The sequence below is a fragment of the Phalacrocorax carbo genome, chromosome 1 (genome assembly GCF_963921805.1).
Source record: "Phalacrocorax carbo chromosome 1, bPhaCar2.1, whole genome shotgun sequence".
NCBI classification, from domain to species: domain Eukaryota; kingdom Metazoa; phylum Chordata; class Aves; order Suliformes; family Phalacrocoracidae; genus Phalacrocorax; species Phalacrocorax carbo.
Window position 1 is genome coordinate 187,638,153 of NC_087513.1, and position 22,135 is coordinate 187,660,287.

Here is a 22,135-nt window from a genome sequence, read left to right on the forward strand (position 1 = left end):
AAAAATATATACTTTAAAGTGAATGAAAAGCTATACATTCACACGGTACTGGAAAAGATTTATAACTGAAGTAAGTTTTACTATCCTGAACCTGAAAATGTGGATTTTTTTTTTCCTTTTGCATTCTCACACTTCCCATGAATCAGAAAAAGTTTTTTCCCACCCTAGCTCTCCCAGCAAAATGAAGACAAGACTCCTTTCTTCAGGGCTCACTATTTTATTTAGGAGCTACTGTGGACATAAGCAATCTTCTTTAATAAAGACCAGAGGACGGACAGCAAGTACAGTATGCCAGAGAAACTAGTAAAAAAAGACATATGCCCATGGCTTCTTACTCCACCACTTGTGTAGCAAATAATTGCTTTGCCTTGCATCAAACTTAATTGGCAATTAGAGCTTTCATGAGCTCATGTCTATGAGCTCTCCGAGGCAGCTGAGTTTGCTAAGAAAGTAAAAAATAAACCTTGTGAGAGAGACATCCTGGAAGTTTTTAGGATTCCAGTCAGCAGGCCTTAAAGAAGCACAGGATCCTCTGTTTCTGCTGAGGTTAGGAGTGTTAAGGCATCTAACTCAATGACCATAGCACTGACCTGGCTAAGGACTACATTTCTTAAAGCACAGAAGTGGCCTAAGTCAAGCTTCCTCCTCATAGGAAGCCAAAAACCTAGAACCAAAGGATCTCTCTCAGCAATGGAGTTACAGGCTTCATTTAGGTATAGAACCTTAAACTGAATCCTAACCATTACTCACCCACCACACTTCCCTTTAGACAGAGGCTAATCAGCTAGGTTAGCCAGTGTCCCTGTTCCTAATAGAGCAGCCTTCGGGTTTCTGTGATGCTGAAATTAAGTGATAAGCATCCTAAATCAGACTTCGCCAGATGCTACACCAAAGTTTAAATTCTAAATCCTGAGACAAGACCCCATCACCAAAACTGACAGTTACCTTGTCTGTCTGGAAAGAGAGATGGCTACTTTTTAAGCTCTTAGGCCCACTGCTGTACTAACAATGTAGCCAGAGACCAAGACCATCCTTCCAGAAGTGCAGTAGGTCCACTCCCAAAATACGTAAAGCACCTGTTCAGCAAGGCCAATATGGAATCAGAAAAGGGCACCTGACCATCAGCAGCATCATCTGACTGGCTTATGCTGCCAACCCATGCCTTGGCCAGGATTCTGCCAGACGACTGCTACCCTTTTATGTCAGAGATAGCTTTGTTAGCTCAGTTCCTAATCAAATACAAAGTGAATGGGAAGTGGGGGGGGAGGGGGAAGAAAAAAAGTAATTTTTTTTTCTGATTAACAGCTGTGGCGAGGTGTGAAGATAGTTAATAGAGATAACATTCTTGAAACTTAGAATGTGTTGCAAATGCACCTTGATGTCTGTAATCTCAAAAGAATTTACACCTTACACTAATGCATGTAGAAATTGTTTACTACTGTTCAAAGCTGTGATTTTTTTATTTATGCCATCTTACAAAACAGAGGTGTAAGCAACTTTCAGATCCATTCATTTACTATTTATACAACAGTTGATTCAAAAGACAAACCCATGACTATGTCATGCTTCAACTGTACAGATCAAGAATATGCTCAATTTGCCTGTTTTCTTCAAAAGCCACGTGTATACTCAGCATCTGGATATCTGGGATAAGAGGAAGATACCCCTCTGTTTTGAAGGGGCACTGGTGGATTACTAAGGTCATGCCAACACAAACATTTCCTGAATTTTGCATACTCATGCTCAGGTAGCAGTGTTAGCTATAAAGGTGAAGAGCAACACAAGGACATTACAGCTTATCCTTTCCACTGGTGGAGCCTAATAAAATAGCGTAGAATCACAGTATGGTTTGGGTTGGAAGGGACCTTTAGAGGTCATCTAGTCCAACCTCCCTGCAGTGAGCAGGGACGTCTTCAACTAGATCCGGTTGCTCAGAGCCCCGTCCAACCTGACCTTCAGTGTTTCCAGGGATGGGGAATCTACCACCTCTCTGGGCAACCTGTGCCAGTGTTTCACCACCCTCATCATAAAAAATTTCTTCCTTGTATCTGAATCTACCCTCTTTTAGTTTAAAACCATTACCTCTTACCCTGTGACAACACGGTGTGCTAAAAAGTCTGCCCCCATCTTTCTCACAAGCCCCCTTTAAGTACTGAAAAGCCACAGCAAGGTCTCCCTGTAGCTTCCTCTTGTCCAGGCTGAACAAATATATCTGTTTACATTTCAGTCCCAATTCTGTACCAGAAGCAATGGCTGCACATCTGCCACAGAGTTCCCACAGCAAACCAGTTGCCCACCAGCACCAGTTCAGTTGCTGCAAACCAACAACTCTGACACATAGTGAATCTCTTATTAAAGCAGATTTCTTCTGGTCTCTGCAGTGGAAGATGTTCAGCAAACACTCAAGAACACAGCTTCCTGTGTTTGAGAGTTCTGCAGCTGCTGTTCACTCTTGTTTTACAGCCTGACCTACATCCAGAACTTAGGCTTCTCTAAGTGTGCAACTGATCTGTGCATGTGCAGTTTTCAGTAAAAGTAACCAGCAGCTCAAAGGCTTCCTCTTCCTCATTTTCACACACATATTACCAGCACATATAAGATTCCTTCCACAAAGACAATCCATTGCCTTGTCTTAAGCATTTAACTTGCTCCCCACCATGCTTCTATAATAGAACGGCCTTGAAATTGTGACCTGTCACAAAAACCAATTATGAGAATTAAAATTCTCGCTTTGCACTGCAAAGGTCTCTCCAGAGACTCCACTGGAATGCTCGCATGCATTCTCACCATTTAACCAGATGCATGTGAATACGCTGCACTAGCGAAGTAATCTTTTACAGCACTGCTTTGCTAGCAGGCACAGGCTGTCCAAGCGCTATGAGTGGCTCTACCCAGTGCAGACTGCAGTTATAGAGCAAGCTTTACACTGAGTCAACACATGAGTTCTGAACAGAGAGGACCTCTAACATGTAAGCATAAACTTCAACTGCTGATAATTCAGATACCAAAAATTAATTACCTGAATCTCACGTTAAGCAAAAACTGGCTAATTTCATTTTTCACTTGGTATCTGCCACTGTATGTAAGAGTAGCTCTCTCCACACCTCGATCACCTGCCAGGACTGGTGAGAGGCCATGGACAGCTTAAGCTACACAACACATTCGGACCTGTTCAGCTAGTTTCTTTGACTGGGAAAATATGAAAGCATTCAACAATTTTTAGATGAGACATCATGCTCCTGTAAGTACTAAGATTTTTTTTTTTTCCCCAGTCATCTGGGTCCAATTAGGTTTCTTGAACTAAGCCTTATAGTCTCAGGATGAATCTTACAAATATTTATTTTTATATTGTCATGAGATATGTAAGTTTTCCTATAAGACCTGAAAAAAGGGGGGGAAAAAAGTCTTTTTTTAAGAAGAGCAGAAGGATCCCAGGAAAATACTAGCACAAGATTTTTGGTAGCTCCTACACAATCAGGTGGTAAGTGCAGACAAAATTTCTCAAAAACAAGTCAAACTGATTTCTATCAACATAACTTATACTTACAAACCCTTCCCTTTGATTTTAGCAAGGCTTGTCTTTTCTCTTGGTTTACAAATAATGAAAAAAAATTAGATTAAATTGGGGGTGTGTGCATTCCTAAGCAAGCACCACTCAGACTGTCAATGATTCAACTGGCAAACTGGACAGAAGCATCAAATGGGAGACACAAAGGAGCTTGGTCTATATCTGGAATATTCAAAGCACACACTTCCATCAAGTCATTAATGAACATATTAGAAAACATGGGTGACACCAAGCCAGGGAGGCTTTGAAGCCAACTGGGGAACAGAATGGGAATGCAAGTTAAAAAGTCTCAAAAAGCAGATGCAATTCAAAAGACAAGAATCTACCATGTTTAAAACTTCTGCATTTATTTAACTACACAAATAGAGAATGTAAACAACTACCCTCGCTTTGCAGTACTGTAGGAAGTGTCCGAAGGATATAAACGGATCACAGACTGAGTGCGAGTCAACAGCATACTCAATATAAATAGGGATACTGTGTTAAGAATTGTTTTCACTGTCCCATTTAAACCTCAGACATGGCCCGCATGCTTCCAGACTTCCACACTTCCAGAAGGATACAGGCAATTTGAATCTGAGGAGCAGCAACAGTCAAGGAAAGGATGAAGAACTGAATTTGTCTTAACAGGATAAAATTCAAGGGGCTGGTATCAGACCTCAAATATATTGAACGTACCCAAAGGCAGATAAAAGTTTACCCCTTGCCTTCACACATATTGCCCAAGAGTAGTTTAGTTTGTGAAAATGTCCTCTAGCAGCAAGCCCTTAAGGTGCCTAGAAAAGCTGTTGAAGTATTATGAACAACAAGGGTGTAACAAATCCTGTGTTTAGGCAGAGCACTGAACTAGATCACCTCTGATGGACACAATCTTCCTAGCTACGTTGGCATTTACCCAACATAACCAAAATCTGACCCTAAAATTAACTCCCTCTATAGCACAGAAGCAGTAATTTCCCGAAAACAAAATACAAGAACATCCACACCTTCCAAATGCTAAAATTCATCCTTTTCCCATTTGGAGACTTTAAACATTCAAACAGCTGACAGCTTCATTGCAATAACATGAAAACTGGTACAGAAATTGAATATGGATTATTTCCAAGCAATACAATGGAGTAAAGCAGTGCTGTTCTTGCTGTACTGAGCTTAAGGAGGTGGAGAGTAAAACTAACATTAGAATCTGCAGTTAGTAGTCTACAAATTTGCAACTCTTATGTAAGTCTGGGGCCATAAAGCAAAGCATATGGTAAAATATTTAGCTAGGACATCAGAATATTATCAGCAAAGTAATACAGTTGATAAACAAAAGCAGACTCACCTTCCGCAATTCAATTGTAACTTCATTTCTGTGTCTTCTCATAGTCTGTAAATAAAAAATAGAAAAGATTTGTATGTAAACAAAGAAGTATTTTGTTCTGCACTCAGTTGTTTCTAGGTCAAAAGTCAGCTATTTATCAAAAAGATAAGGAAAACAGTGTGTATAATTCATAACAATCTTTCCTAGCAGGATGCACGAGTTGGTTTTTGGGTTTTGTTTTGGTCTTTGAAAATTACACACCTTACAGAAAGTTTTGCCATAAACCACAATAAGTGTCCCAAAGGCAGAAAACATTTACTTCCCCATGGATTTTCACTGTAGCGACTCTCCAGGTGTTTTACGTGCACACCAAAAGCAGCAGTAAATACAGGTTAGACAGTCTCTCATTCACATATGATCACAGTCACAACTTACAACACATAACTGATTCCAGTTATATTTCCATCCCCAGAGAGGTGATGGAGCAGTTCATCCTGGAAGTCATCTCCAGGCATGTAGAAGACAAGAAGTTTGTCAGAAATAGTCAGCATGGATTCACCATGGGGAGATCATGCTTGACCAACCTGATAGGCCTTCTATGATGGCATGACTGGCTGGGTCGACAAAGAGAGAGCAGTGGATATTGTCTATCTTGACCTCAGTAAGGCATTTGACACTGTCTCCCATAGCATCCTCACAGGCAAGCTAAGGAGGTGTGGGTTGGATGAGTGGATAGTGAGGTGGATTGAGAACTGGCTCAACAACAGAACTCAGAAGGTCATGATCAATGGCGCAGAGTCTGGACAGAGGCCTGTCACTAGCGGTGTTCCCCAGGGGTCTGTGTTGGGACCAGTCCTGTTTAATATATTCATCAATGACCTGGATAACAGGATAGAGTGTAACCTCAGCAAATTTGCTCATGACACCAATCTGGGAGGAGTGGCTGGTACGCCAGAAGGCTGTGCTGCCATCCAATGAGACCTGGACAGGCTGGAGAGCTGGGCCGAGGGGAACCTCATGAAATTCAACAAGAGCAAGTGCAAGGTCCTGCACCTGGGGAGGAGCAACCCCATGCACCAGTACAGGCTGGGGGCTGAAATACTGGAAAGCAGCTCTGCTGAGAAGGCCCTGGGAGTGCTGGTGGACAACAAGCTGACCCTGACCCAGCAATGTGCCCTTGTGGCCAAGGCCGCCAACAATATCCTGGGCTGCCTTAAAAAGAATGTGGCCAGCAGATTGAGAGACCTTATCCTCCCCCTCTACTCTGCCCTGGTGAGACCATATTTGGAGTACTGTGTCCAGTTTTGGGGCCCCCAGTTTAAGAAGGACAGGGAACTGCTCAAGCAAGACCAGTGGAAAGCTACCAAGATGATCAGGGCACTGGAGCATCTCCCATATGAGGAAAGGCTGAGAGACTGGGGTTTGTTCAGCCTGGAGAACAGAAGACCGAGGCGGGTATCTCATCAATACCTATAAATATCTAAAGGGTGGGTGTCAGGACAATGGGATTAGACTCTTTTCAGTAGTGCCCAATGACAGGACAAGGGGCAGTGGGCACAAGTTGGAACACAGGCAGTTCCAGCTAAACATGAGAAAAAACTTCTTTCCTGTGAGGGTGACAGAGCAGCAGAACAGGCTGCCCAGGGAGGTTGTGGAGTCTCCTTCTCTGGGAAACATTCAAAACCCACTGGGATGTGTTCCTGTGCCCCCTGCTCTAGATGTCCCCGCCTAAGCAGGGGAGTGGACAAGATGAGCTCCAGAGGTGCCTTCCAACTCCTACCATTCTGTGATTCTGTGATCTGGCCAAAATCAACGAGTGACAGAAGATGACTGAGCTCAATTCAAACAAAACAGATTAGGTTTGTGGCAAAAGGAAACAAAGTACAGTGGCACTGAGTCTACTTAGGATCTATAGCTTAAACACTGTAAAGGAAAACCAGCCCATAAATATCTCAGCTCCTTTAAGATACTGGGCACTCAGGACACATTCCCTACAAAGCTGCTATACCTCTTTGCTAAAAGAAATCAAAAGATAGAGAAAGAACAATTTTAGCCTAGCAAAGGCAATCTCCCTAGGTTCATTTTACAATCAGTGGAAAAGACATGTACCATCAGAATGCAATTCAAAGAAAATCAGGACTAGATGACCGCTAGCAGCCTAGAAAGATCACCCACGCTAACTAAAATTAGCCTTTTAAAATACTTTCTATGTCCTATCCTTGCTACTGACCTTCACTGCTACTATCACGTTCCTTTTGAGTTAGGGCAAATAACTTCCCTAAACTTCAAAGTAGCAGTGAAAATCAGCAATACAGAGAGAACATCAGCACTCCCCATCATCCATCAGTGGAAATACCAAACATGCTAAAGCTCAAACACAGGTAAATGAAATGAGCAGATATCACACCAGGAACCTATACAGGACATAGTTTCAGTGCTTAGAACATTCCCTTACCTTCACTGTTCTCAACCAGTTTGCATAGCAGTGTTCTTTTAATTATTTTAGGTTGACTTGAAAGTAAGGAAAACTTGCCTTCCTGTCCACTGCTCAATTAACCAACTCACTCAAGTAACCACAGACAAATTCTCCTTTGACATCTAGAGAATCTACCAGAGCTACACTTTCTTCCCCACCTCGTTATTTTGCTAAACCGTTTGATTCTATGACCATCTGAGCCTGCTGCAAAAGCTCAGTATGATAGAACTGGTTTGCTGAGAAACAGGACAACATTGGGGAGGTAGGGAACTCTAAAAGTCACTGCATGTAACTAGCTAGACCAGTTATTCAAGTTCCTTGTTATACTAGAATTTTATATTTGAATTATCTTAAAAACTGTGTCAAATGCAAGGGCACCAAATAGCCTAAAAATGTTTTTCAATACTTCTTTCCCATAGTAACTCATTTCAATGGAAAAACGTAGTTTGAAAAGGCTGTCTTAGGTTTCTGCTATAAAACCTCCTTTTCTTAATCATTCTGAATATGCTAGACACCAAAGTCCTTTACAGAACTTCCCATTAGTAATACTGCCCCACCTCCCTCTAAAATCTAATTTTTAATTCCTACTTATCTTAAATTTTAAGGGGTATCCCATCACATGGCAAATCAGCTGAGTGTCCATTAGCATTTTCTCCCCAAAATCCAGTACTAAGATTTGAAATCTTAGCAATTTAATTGATGCAAGGCACACTTAAATTTGATCCCTAATTACAATTTACTCCTACATTTTTTCATTTACCTATGTGATAATGCTCTGGAGTATTTCCTATTGAGCAGAAAACTCAGACCAAATCTTAAGCTCTTTAGGGTACAGCAATAACATTTGCCACCCACCATTCTTCGGGAAGCAAGGCAGACCTAAGAAAGACTAAGTTGTGTTCAACAGTTGTGCAGCTTAATATTTCTGGTTTAGATGCAGTCCCAGGCAAGGCATTACTATTCATTTCATCAATTTACTCTAAAACCTTCTCTAACAATGCTTTGACTAAAGACAGTTACTCAGAGTCATCCATCCATAAAGGCTCTACTGGGAAGACTCTAAGCTTCTTTCCAAAGGCAAATAATTCACTCAGCTTTTCAATTAGGGTTTTCGCTTTGTTTCATATTTCCATTATTTCAGCCCCACTGATCCTACCCTATCATAATCCTGCCTTAATATTTTTACTAGGTTTTTTTGCTTTTACCAATCTGATCTTCAAAATATTTGACTACTCCATTAAAGTTTTTCATTTAACATGCAAGATTCTCCCATCTTGTACTCATTTAGAGAGCTACCACTCTTGAGAAAGATTCTTCAAAAAAGGTTATCAATTACATGGACATTTTTGCTGACTGGTTTTCTGAGCTTTAATACTCTTCTTAAGGGAATCGCCATACTACCTGAATCTTACCCTTTTAGCTGTTCTTTTGTATTTCCTTTTAAACTTATTATATCTAGCTTCTCTTTCAAAGAAGCTCTGGTACGGTTTTTTTTTTCCTTCCTCCTTTAAAAGGCAGAATAGGCAGTACTCACCACAGCCAACAACATTCTGGCTTGTATCAGGAACAGTGCAGCCAGTAGGAGTAGGGAAGTGATTGTGCCCCTGTACTCGGTACTGGTGAGGCCACACCTCAAATACTGTGTTCAGTTTTTGGTCTCTCAGTACAAGGACATTGACATGCTGGAGTGTGTCCAGAGAAAGGCAACAAAGCTGGTGAAGGGTCTGGAGAGCAAGTCTGACAAGGAGCAGCTGAGGGAGCTGGGGGTGTTTAGCCTGGAGAAGAGGAGGCTGAGGGGAGACCTTATTGCTCTCTACAGCTACCTGAAAGGAGGTTGTAGCAAGCTGGGTGTTGGTCTCTTCTCCCAGGTAACAAACAACAGGAGAAGGAAGAAATGGCCTCAAGCTGTGTCAGGGGAGGTTTAGATTGGATATTTGGAGAAATTTCTTCACTGAAAGAGCGGTCAGGCATTGGAACAGGCTGCCCAGAGAGGTGGTGGAGTCACCGTCCCTGTAGATATTTAAAAGACATGTAGACATGGCACTTCAGGGCATGGTTTAAGAGATGTGGTGGTGTTGGGTTGATGGTTGGACTTGATGATCTTAGAGGTCTTTTACAACCTTAACGATTCTATGATTCTATTCTAAGTCCAGAATTGATTCTGCATTCACAGAGCAAGGAGGTTGATAACCGGGTCTATCACTTAGCCTTAACTTCACAGAACTGATGAGTGTTACCTGGCCTCGACTGAACTAAGGGCTCCCAGTCTTGCAGAGTCTCATCTTGGCACAGCATCTTTAAAGATTCAGCGTGTCAGGGTCACCAAGATCATCCAAGAATCAGTAGTATGGTGTTAGGACTAGAGTCTTCCTAGAGGTACGTGGGATTGACATTCCCAAAGAGCCGATGGTAAAATCTGGCAGTTAAACTTGGCTGCCATGGTTGGATCGTGACCAGTGCTCTCAGCTAGATGTATGCTGATGTTATTTCTAACCTGATAATACTAGCGTTCCACTTCAAGTCTCTGACATAGGAGATGACCATTATATACCAATATATTTAAGACCAAGAATTCCACTTAATACACATCAGTTGTTGCAATTATAGACTGTACGTGAAAAACATGTATGCTCAAATTTTATTCCCCAAAAAAGACTTAAGCGATAGAGTTCATTTTTGTCTTGACTTTATATAAAAAGTAGTTTTTTCATAAAATGTAGGTAAGAAGCTTGCATTTCAGATGATGCATTTTAGAAATACAGCACCTTCCTAGAGACTATGAAATAAGCATACTACAATCCAACAGCATACAAAAGAAGCAGTCTTAAGCACTAAAGCAAGCTTCCCCTTAAGCAAGCATTACTGCTATATGCGGAATACCACTTTTACACTACCTGCAAACCACAGCACATGGGGGTCTGATAGGGATTTAAAAGGGATTTATACAGTAGTGGAAAGGTTAAACATTTTCCCCAGCTAACACAGGTCAGCTAAAACAGAGACAAGCCCAAATTATCCTGCAACTTAACCTCCTGGATTCATTACCAGCTTTCAGGCTGGGATGACAACGATCTGCTAAAGCCTATATATCCAACACTAGCTGAAGCCTAGCAAGGTGTTACCAATGGATCTAATACAGTGTTTGACATTCACAGAATCTGATTACGGTCACTTCTCAGCTTCATGTACTCAAAGAATTAACTTCATGTCACACTGAAACAGCACATCTCTAAACTACACCCAAGACAAATCTGAACTGATTCACTGAATAAAATCAGACCCCAAATCTCAGAAAGGGAAAACTCAGCATCGGCAAAGTCCTACAAATCACAAAAGTGATGACAGTTTATTTCCGCAGAATCTGAACCGTGAGGCTGCTCCTAAACACAAGGACCATACGCAAGGTGCAGAAAGTAAAATTGAGTAACTATCAGTCAGCATGTACTATTAAGAAACAAGAACATACAACATTTACCAAGTTGAGCTACAACATACATTACATCAATTGTTACATGTGACTCAAGTCAGACTTAAGATCATAAGGCTTTTGCATCAAGAGATGTCTTCTCCCCAGCTCACCATCTGTGAAGAACAATTACTTACCAGTGTGTTTGACAGGCATAACCACAGTAATGCACCAAGTGGTGTAAGTCTTATTACAAGTCAAAAGTAGATGTTTAGCGATATCAGTGTTCTCAATTTCTGAATACTCTTCCAAAAAGTCAGATACAAAGCATTGCATGTCAAGAATCTCTCCCTAACACCTTTCACTTGAAAGAAAAATAATCCCTCCTTCCCATGAAGTATCAAAACTAAAATTCATTTCATATGCCAATAAGGAAAATCACTACACACATTAGGGCTGTTGTGTTAAGAGCTGCAAGAGACCCTTGTTTCACAGTCTTTGTGAGTCTTTGTCTCACAAAACGCAAGAGGTTTAAGAGACACTAGACCTTGAAAACAAAGCAAGCCTCACGTCAATGTCCAAAATAAGGCTTCAAAGAATGCCACAGTCCCTGTAAAACTGCCTTTGACACATTCAATGGGCAGAAGCAACACAGAATACAGCCATCCTCATCAGACCAGTGTTTCAGCTCTGGTATCTCTCTTCCAACAAGAAGGTGACAAGAAACTCAAAGCTCCATTTCAGAGCCACCTGTGGAGAAGGGAAATGCCTTCCTGATTTTTCAGCTGATATTTGGTTTATGACAGAACACAAAACTGCACACAAAACTCTCGATATCAAAAAGCAATGGCTAAAGATAACACTGTGAAATCCTGAATTATCAGTATAACAGTAACCCTTACCACCAGGAACATTCGAAGAATTATTTTTAGAGTGACTAAATATCTGGGACCTTCTGGCTGACCCAACCAGGCAAACTTCACAAGTACCACTTGCAAAGCCCTGTATAAAGGCGCACTAGATGCTCCCTACATGTTAAAGAGCAAGTATCACTGCTGTAACACTACCACTCGATATCTTATGGCCTACGCACACCTTTCTGGCAAACAAACAAAAAAAAAATTACTTTGAAGTTTTGAGTAGCATTGAGATTCTAAGGAGAAAATTAAGTCTAGCAAGCTTCTCTGGCTTCTTTAGCCTTTGTTTAACATTAAAAAACACCAAAAAAACACAGACACAAAAACCCATGCTTAGCTGCATAATACATTAAACTACCTGAAAAGGCAACAAATATAGCTTCTGTAAACTAAGAAAAAATTCAAGGACTCCCAAAACCAGTCGGTTGTACTTAACGTACATCAGAGGAAGACAAGATTTTCCAAAACTCTCTCTAGCAAATACATAATGTAATGTGCTTTTTCCTGGGAAAAAGATAACACAACTCAGAGCCCTACCAAAGTTATATAAGACTACAAGAAGAAAAATTCAGGCTAATTCAAAACAACATAATCACATCTGAGACAAAGCAGTCAGAACAGTCCTTTTATTTATGAAGGACCAAGTGAAAACATTGGTACTGCTTTATGCAAGTTAGATCTCATTCACAATGAAATATGGGAGCTAGTCTTAGGGTTTATGTTAATTTGAAATTTCTACTTCATATCTAAAAATCAATTTTAATTGATTATAAGCACTTTAAAGTCCCTTAAGTATATCACTTTCAGAGACAAGAAATTCTGGATACTTGATAAGATTACTTCATTCCCAGTTACAGTACAAATCAGAAAACCAAAACTATTTAAATGTGTGAATTACACAACTAGTGAGAAGCTCAAGCCATGACATTCCTTTTGTTATGCTACAATAAAGATTTCTTAAATGAAATTAAAAATTAAGTTTTATGTATAAGGTATTTAATAACATACACTCTCTGTACAGAAAAAAATCAAATCCTGCAAGAGTAAGTAGAATGAATTTTAAACATATTAACCATTTTTAGCTACACTAATTGTGTCAGAAGGAAGATTAAAGTATAGTCATCATTTAATGACTAAAAATCTACCTACCATTGTAGCAACGAGATGTGGAGCTCAGTGTGGTTCACCCAGACTAGCCACCTCATTAAGTGGGGTACCTGAGGAGTGTCATCTTTTAATCGACACATGTACACCACTTCCATTGCAACAGGAGCAAGTCCAGTAAGCATCATCAATGCAGAGGCAGGAAAGAGATGGTTTTATGCCAGCCAGCATATCCATATTGCTAGCACGGCTGGCCTGCCAGCTGCCCCACAAGCAGCTAGCTGGCAGCCTGCTCTCCTGCAGGCTGGCCACCATGGATCAGCCTCCAGCTAGCCCATGGAAGTGGGAAAGCCAGGCTCATCTAGGCAAGACGAACACCACATACCAATGTCAGTTTATGCTATTCTGTATATACCAAAGTTCCTGAAAATGTATCTTTTGTAAGATGTACATTTAGTTGCTTTTAAAGATTTGACTAGTAAGTGGAAAAAGAGCGAACGAATTCACTGACTGATTCTAATTTCTCTGCATCTACAAACTTCATTAAAAGATAACTGGTCATTTAAATTATTTCTGCTCTTGCCTCTCAACATTACAACAACTGGTCTCAGAAAACCCGAAGATACGTGCTTACAGGAAAGAGCTACCCTGAATACATGGCTGGGAGAGTAAAGTAGCTTGATTAAACATACAGGGTACCCAAAGAGCTTAGCATTTGCAAGTCAATTCCAGACTACTTCCACCTGCCTAACTGAAAGGGAAAAAAAAAAAACTGGCCCAGTTCCAACAGCTGGACTGGATTTAACTAATACCTCCCCTCTTGCATATGAGTATACCCTAGAGTATACTTTGAATACTTTATAACATATATGTGGGTGCAAAACAGCAGAAGAAGGTGTTTGCATTGATGAAGTAAACACTGTTCTTCCCTAGAAATCACTTTACTAGTCTTTATTCCTTATTCCTTCTCTGACACCTTTTACAGAGCATGAAATACTGCAATGCACATGAAAATGCAGAAACCTCAGGAGCTGGGCTGGCTTTGGGCAGAAAAAAATATTCAAGTGCTTCTTTGTATACAACAGTTGAGATGATTAAGTTTGTCAGCCGCCTATCTTTGGTTAACGTTAGAAGTTACATATTCCACATTTGCATAGGAAGATGATTTGTTAGTATGTGTAAAGTACACGTTAGTATGTAGTATTTGTTACTATGTGTAAAGTTGAGGCTTAGACTGACGATATGGTTCTACTTGTTCTGGTACAGCTGGCGTCAGCCAAAAACAAAGGGACACTGATAGAAGGGGATACTGCTGTTCTACCTGTTCACACTTTCAAAGTGCATATAGCTTGCTCCAAGAATTGCAAGCAAATCACGACACATGAAGGAAAATTCTGGGACTACTAAATCAGAATTCTGGGACAACATCACAATGGTCTGAATATAACTATTTAATCACAAGTGAAAGGACTAAAATCCTGACTAAATCCTGACAGGTTTAGTCCTTTAGTTACAGGCACCATGGATTACTACCCAGACCTTTTTTTCACCACAGTGTATGTTCTAGGCAGACTCTTCCCCACACCCAATTCTGAGGTGTACCTAATTACCAAGTACTCCCATAAAGCTCCAAATTGACCTTTTAAGAAAAACAGTGACTTTTTTCAGTCATATAGACTACAGAGTTAGAACAACTTAACCTGTGGCTTTGTTATCAAGGCTCCATATTAAATTATGCTGACCCAGTTAGAAAGGCAGGCAGGGGGCATGGATTCCACAGTACAAGCAACAGATCTACCAAAGCAGCCACACAGACGTACAATGTGCCTGTACCCTGAACCTGAGACTCCAAGAGAGTTTAATTTCATTTGATTACTGTTTGACTCGAAAGATATTTGCTCCTCTTTTAGAATGTTTCCCTATTATTTTGCAGAAAGTATTAGAATTTGTTTCAGATTCTGTGTGCTGCAGAACCGTAATACTATGAAGTTTCTTTTTGGCTTGTAACCTTTAACACAGTACTAGATACATTAGGAGCAGAGCACAGTATTTACACTACTGTATTTTATGCCATAATCTGTCTGGGACTCGTGTTCCTCAGGGTTAATAAAGGCCACTGAAGGAAAACTAGTACTTTTGCAGTGGGAGCTGCCACACTTCTTTTTTAATCCCCAGTTTGGGGCCCTTAAAAAGAATGCCAGCTGCTTTTCATTAGCCAGTCTGTGGCAAGATAATTCAAGTATCTGAACCTGGCTAGTCTCAGCAAACTGGATGCATGAGATATCCACTGTGACTCTTAGTGATGGGTAATGACTCACTGAAGTCAGACATGCATGGCAATATGGAAAGCCACAAGCCTCCAATTATTGTTGCTCATGGTGTTGACTCACCTGAAAGCTCCACGGAAGCAGGCAAAGCTGCCCATCCACATTATCTACTTCTACTGCTCCAAAAGATCTTGGCAGAAAAGCAACTGCAAAGTTTATTCCGTACCAGCTATTCTGTGAGCATATGCTCTGAGGTCCCGATATCCTCTTTGCATTTGTTTAACTTGCATATTGAGCTACTACCAGCAAAGAAGTGAGATGTGAGCACTCATGTTTTAATTTCCATATACCAATTACCCAGTTTACAAGTACAGACATATCAAACAATCCTCAGGAGACTGGACCTGAAGCAATTTAGTTGGCTGCATTCAACACAAATTGCATCAATGTTGAAAGGCACAAAGCAGTCCAGGATACAATCAACATGTTATCTGCTGTTTTAATACAGAATAAAAGAGCTGGAATTCTCTATTCAACATCAAAACTTAACCGGGGGAAGACAGACATAATCTAGTAGATTTCCAGTTACTGCTGTTGTGTGAATCAAGGACATAACACCTAGTCAAAAGCTTTACAGCATTTCCATTCAGATGTAGATCTTAACACTGTTAATCAAACCTTTACTGACATCAGTCCAGAGACTGCAATGCAGCCATGTGGGCTCCACCTGAAGTCAAGCTTAAGTTTCCCACGTAATCCCACAGCACCCCAAGCTAACTCATGACAGCACAACAGTCAGCCTGTGCAGACCAACAGGCAGACATGGCAAGGATCACCAACTAATTCAAAGTATTTGTTTTGTTCTGTGCTCCTAACAGGGCAAGGAACCTGTGCACGTAGTGTTCCAAAGAGTGGTGGCAATGCAGCCGCTGCTATCTCCACCTTGACAAGGGCCCACCTTGCAGAACTTAACCGCGGAGTTTGGCCATTTCTGCTACAGCCAAGAAGCAACTACTGGTCTGAAGGATACCTGTATCAAGTGTTTCTTCTTTCCCTGTTCTTTTTGGAAACAGAATTTATAATGTGAATATGGTGATATGCCAAATAAGCACTAAGAACAGTGGATAGCCGAGATAGCCTAATTACAAGTGATTCCTATTCACATTTTTTAAAAGGTTAGAAGATTAAGGCTTCTTGACACACTCTAAATACGTACAAGAATTTGAAATTTAATACAGTTTTGTTACAGCAATCTGGTTTTGTCAGTACACAAACTTCTGTTCAGATGTATGAACACTAAAAAGATACGTTATTTTCCTGTATTGCATGAACAGCATAGCAGATGCTTTAGAATCTCCTAGAAGTTTATCCTCTCCTTGAGGGAGAGCAAGCGAAGCACCTACATGACTCCTTGGTCTCTCCCAAGGCATGACACCACCTCTGTCCTCTCCTAGAATTTCTAAGCAAGTGTCCCTTGCATTCCCTTGCCAAGGAGGGAAAGGACACTGACCTGTCTGTTCAAGCAGAACAGTTGATTGCCATTGCAAAAGAGCAGGATTCCCTTTTTTCTTTTTCTACAGTCTAGAAAACCCCAATTCAGAGGGATAGGTTCAGTTTTTTCCCTATCAGATGTTACCAGAAACCAAATCCACCACTTCTAATGCCATACTTCAAAGCCAAAATACCATCTTCACTTGTGTAGAGGACAAAAAAACCCCAGAAAACAGCAGAGCAAAACCAAAATGACTGTTCATAGTAACTAGGTGCAAACATCAGACTAAAATTTTCATCTTTAGATCAGCATAAAGACTTAAAATAAATTGTTTTAAATGTAAAAGCTTTTATAAAACTGTACATAACCACTTTCAAGAATCTAATTACAAAATTAAGTGTTTGGTCAGAAAGGCCTCACAGGCTTCTGGGGCAAATGCCATAGAAGACCAGACATTCTTAAGCTTGCTAAATATTTATTCTAGTTTCCCCTAGGAAGAAAAAAAAAAAACATTAAAAAGAAAACCTACTAGGCTAAATAGTAGCCAGGCACCTTCTTGTGCAATCTATGTTTGAACAAAGACACTCCCTTTTCAGATACTTAAATAGTCTTCAGCTGTAATACCGAAGTACCTCAGACAATCATTCTACGATTCTATGATGTATTTACAAGGACCTCCCTGGGAAGTGTGGAAAAAGTCCTATTATTCCATCTATAAAATGAGAAACAATAATTGCAATTTGCATACATTCACAGAGTGCCATGAAAAAACAACAAATCAAGTCCCTAGAGAGCTAGTCTATATTCAACCACAGCTAGCTTTTTTGGTATAATATTACATGGTTCAAATGAAATCAGATTTTTTTTCTATTTTCTGAAAGATATAATCAAAAGGCAAATAAAGATTGAACATGTGCTAGCTGCCTAATTAAATCTATGAAGAGATCATTCTGCTCAAGATGCAAGAGAAAACAATAAACCCAGCTGACAACCCAGGAAGAAGATGGAGCATTAAGAATTAGAAAATACACTCCAGCAACATCCCATGATCTTTTATGAACCCTGTCAGCAACCCTTCTGACTTAATCATTTCAGTATCATGAATTCTAGATGCTTCCTCCTCACTTTTTAACATAAGAGCGCTGATTCCATGTTTCCGCATTTGAACATTTTCAGTATTGTAATTCTCTCCTTAAGCATACCTTCAGTTTCTCAAAATTCTTATTTTTACGTCCTTCCGTAAAGAGAGTATTGGCTAGCCCTACGAAGTCGCTTAGACCACCAGAAGTGATCTGGTTTTGATGGACAAGAACCAATACAAAACTCCTTCAAACTTCACAGCTATAGGGCCTGCTAAAACACAGGTCACACTGAGCACAGAGGAACAGTGGGCCATAACCCTACTGGCAGTGGGCATAGGAAGAGGGTATTGCCAGATTCTGATCTGCCACTGGCAGCTTGGGATGCTCAAAGGCACCATCACATTGATTGCCTGTGTCAGCACTCCTTAAATATCTCTTACTGTCTGGAAGGTTGCTCTTTACTGATGTTTGTTCAGTGTTATGAACGCTACCCATTACCAGCCTACGTTCTTGCACCCCTGACCAACAGTGGTTAACGGGACCCTGCTGACTCCTAGCAGGGCGCTCTCATTTCAGGATTCTCTCTTGATGTTGAAAGCCTTCTATATCTAGCTGCAAGTCAGATTTTTGGTGCAGAGAAATCACTACCACTGACTTTGCATCTAACATTTGTGTGCATGAAAAGCAAGAGACCCTGACACCAAACAGCTGTGTGCAAAGACAGTATCTGCTGGTTAGGGTGACCTTAGCTTACCTGAGAGACCCAACATTTCTGTGCATAATTTCATCAACTTTCTGATTTACACTGTAGCTGACTGAGAAAAAGCAAGGACTAGGACATTCTGAGAACTGCAGACCTGAAATCTCAACAGTGCACCTGGCCAGGAATCGCTTACTGCATCTCTGAAAACCTGGCCACAAATCACCTCAGCAGCCTGTCTGACCACCTCCTAACCACCTTCTCCTCATGCAGACCAGCTTTGACTATGTTTCAAACCAGCAAGTTTGCAACAGGCCTTGAGCACTCATTAAAATAAGTCTCCATCAAGGCTAACACGTCAAACTGAGGAAGCCATTTCTTCAGGTTGATTTTGCAAATCACATATTCTATCACTACCTCCAAAGCCCACCTGTTACTGAATCTGACAATAACCAAGGTTAAAAATGCACACGAAAATATCCTCAGCTGGTCAGACATGACAGAATATGAGGAAGACGAGTCATTCAGTAATAGGTGTTTGAACAGGGAAGATATTTTTGTCTCCTGGTCTGCAGTCATTCATACAGTATGTATTTTAATGTGGTACTTGCTGTATTTATTAAACACACACACACAAAATGAAGTTTAAAACTGACTGTAACCTTTGCTTAACCTGAGAAAGCAGACAAGTGTCAGCCGACCCAGAAGAAATTATATGGAGTTTCCCCAGCAAATTTAACGGTGTCAATCTGACTGTGAAGGAATAACAATCTAACAGTTAAATATCACTAGACAAGGTATACTTTCTCCCCTTCACACTGACCTCTTTGAGCCAGCACTGGTCTTCTCCAGACGTGAAGGGCTGGCTCAGGAAGCTAAGGGAATAGAAAATTGAAGAAACATGAAGAGCTTTGCAACTAGTTCACTCCAAGAGGCAGACATTTCTGATGCAGGACTAACTTTTTAGAAGAAACTAGCTCTTTTGACTACCCTTGTCAAATTTTGTGACATGGAATGCAAAGCCCACAGCTTCTGCTATTACAGAAGTAATCAGGAATACCAATTCAGTATCAGAGTTTGGAAGCACTGGGTATTTCGGAAAAAATTGGTAGACTATTCTTGGCAAATACATAGGTTCTACATTTATTTTTCATGTGAAGTCCGTTCACTTGGCAATTTGTCTTTACTACTTGACGACATGCCCCATCAGCTTCAACCAGTTCATTGCTGCTTCTAGCCTAATCTTATAAATTAGATGCCTCATTCCACTTCCAATTCCACAATAAATACAAATCTGATCACTCACTTGTAGCTGCTACAACCTCATAATCGCCGTCTTTTCAGATAAGAGTTTTAGAGGGCAAAACGTCCTGCTTGGATTTATGCTGAACTGCACAAATATTATGAAAACCTCAAGGAGTTTATGTAAAAATACTTAAAGAGCTCTTAAGAGTAGTATAACAGTTACACTGCTACCAACTTTGACTAGACGTTGTCAGTTTACAAGTTAAAAAACAATCCTTTCGTAGAAGAAGCTTTAGAGATACCAGAGCAACTGCTGTATGTTAAAAATACACAAGAATGAAGAAAAGTCAATTCTGTAATTACAGGAAGATTAGCTAAGGCTTGGTATATTGCAACAACAAACAGCAATAATTGGGCCCCAATACAGCCAACACAGATCCCAATCAGCCTATGAAGGTTATGCTTATTATGAGATGCCATCTCCAAATTGTTTTCTCCACAGGTATTTCTGAAATAAACAAAGATTTCCTAAGGTATCTGTGTCTTTAAATGTTTTAAAATGCAATGCATTCAACTGATTTTGAACATCACACGGAAAATCTAAGACATATAAGTGGACTTCTAAAGTGCTTTCTGCCAAGAGTCACAGACATTTCACAGCATTGTACTATTGCAGACTAACTAAAGTTTGGAGAATTCTGTAGCGATAGCAACTGAGGAGGCTTCCCACATCTACCTCTTACTTCCTACCCACATTATTCTTTCCAAGGTACAAACATGCACACCTGTATTCTCCCAAGAGGTCACTGGCTTGAAAGGGTAATAAAGAAGCTGCAGGAGTCAGAGCTTAGAAACCCTGCATGAGAGTATTGGATCTTATATTAAATCCAGTCCCCAACAGGAAGCTACCTGACACCTGTGTTTTAACCAGTGAGGCTATTAAGAGGGTTTGGGTCCACAGTACCCTAAACCAACCGCTACAGCCCTAGTGCTTTCCATCTCTTCTTTTACCAGTATCTGCTCCTGTGAAAGCAAAGTGAAAGGCAACAAGCTGACCAATCTGTAAAAGCGAGCTCCTGAAAGAAACTGGATTGCTGTAAAGCAGCTGGAAGTAACAGGCTTTCTGGGACTGCTACAAGCCTTATTTGCTTCATGTAGCCTTTGAGGGGAGTACAGGGAGACAGCAAAAACACTAGGCAGTGCACAGAACAGTATCAAGAAATAAGCTGGTAGCCACATGTCTGCTCATCCGTTAACACTGTGCAGCTATGGTACCTCCACTGCAATAAGCCTTTGACAGGAACACAGCTTTAAGTCAACCTATACCTTTCTCAGATGCCCAGAAACTGTAGAGATTTCGACTCCCCAGAATGATATTCCTCTGCTTGCAAAAAAATCTGTGGCAGCATGACAGAAAAACGTGAATAAATTCAAGCATCCTCAAGAACTAGATCCATGCTGTTAGCAAAGTGGCAACAGTAAATATACTGAAGCTGCCAGGGCCAATAATGGAAATCTAGGCTAAGCCCAGTTTCTTCCTCTGCCTCATCTGGGATCAGGATGGCGAAAGTATTTACAGAATAAATATGGATCCTTCAAAGTCTGTGGACCCAAACATGATACAGACCAAAGGGTGATATAATTTCCCCCAGAAAAACATAACTGGGGAAAAGACATCAGTGGCCAGGACCTCTGAAGCTTAAAATCAAACAGAGTAGGAATAGATGAAAGATGACAGAGTAGCCTTGTCTCCTTTTGGTAAACAGCCTTCAACAAATTTCAGGAGGTGAATCCTATGGCCTAAACAACAGAAGTTCAAGGACTTCTACTTTTTTGACTTATGATTAGGGGTATGATGAGTATACAAAAAGGAAATTTTAACTCCAGTCATTGAAGTGTTTTTACAGAAAGTTGTTTAGGTTGTAATGCACTAACTCCTCACTAGATTTTGGGTTGGTTTTTTTTTTTTTTTGTTTTGTTTTGTTTGTTTTTAATTGAGTGCACATGGAGCTTTACTTTTGATGCATAATGCATTTTGCCAATTACCTGACCACATAATCTCATTGCACCACACACAAAAGTAACAGTTAGTCATGCAGACAGACCTACAAATTATAACATCTCCTCTCATCATGAATTTTTCCTCAGTTTTAGTCAGGGATGCTGACTAATCCCAACCAAAAGAAATGGGCTGAATTGTTTGGTCTGTCATCTTAAACATCAGAACAGTGAGCCAACATATGGGTGCCTGCTATTGTAATAAAGAATAAGTAACATTTCTAGTCCAAGAATTGAAGAAGTAAAAAAAGTCTAAGAATGATGCTACTCGACAAAGAATGAAGCTGAAGAACTGCAAGCAGAAAAATCAGAAGGTTCAGATTTGGTCTTCTAAAAGCTAGGTTAGCTGAGATGTCAATATAAACAAATAAATGCAGCAGTTACAAGGGGTATTATGAGTTAAGTGATTGCAACTGTTCAATCTTGTCATGTAAAGCCTCAATTGTATTGGAATAATCAGTGCTATATATTTAGAAAAAACACGCTGAGACTTGATACTACGTGTCTATGATCAATACAG

General features: G+C 40.4%; 1 protein-coding gene across 1 annotated transcript in view; it reads right to left on the reverse strand.

Annotated features, from left to right (window-relative positions):
* KPNA3 (karyopherin subunit alpha 3) overlaps positions 1 to 22,135 on the reverse strand; it is a 54,399-nt gene that overhangs the window by 28,422 nt on the left and 3,842 nt on the right. The window contains exon 2 of the mRNA XM_064440906.1: positions 4,890 to 4,934. Within this exon, the coding sequence (XP_064296976.1) occupies positions 4,890 to 4,934 (45 nt within the window). The remainder of the gene's footprint in view (positions 1 to 4,889; positions 4,935 to 22,135) is intronic.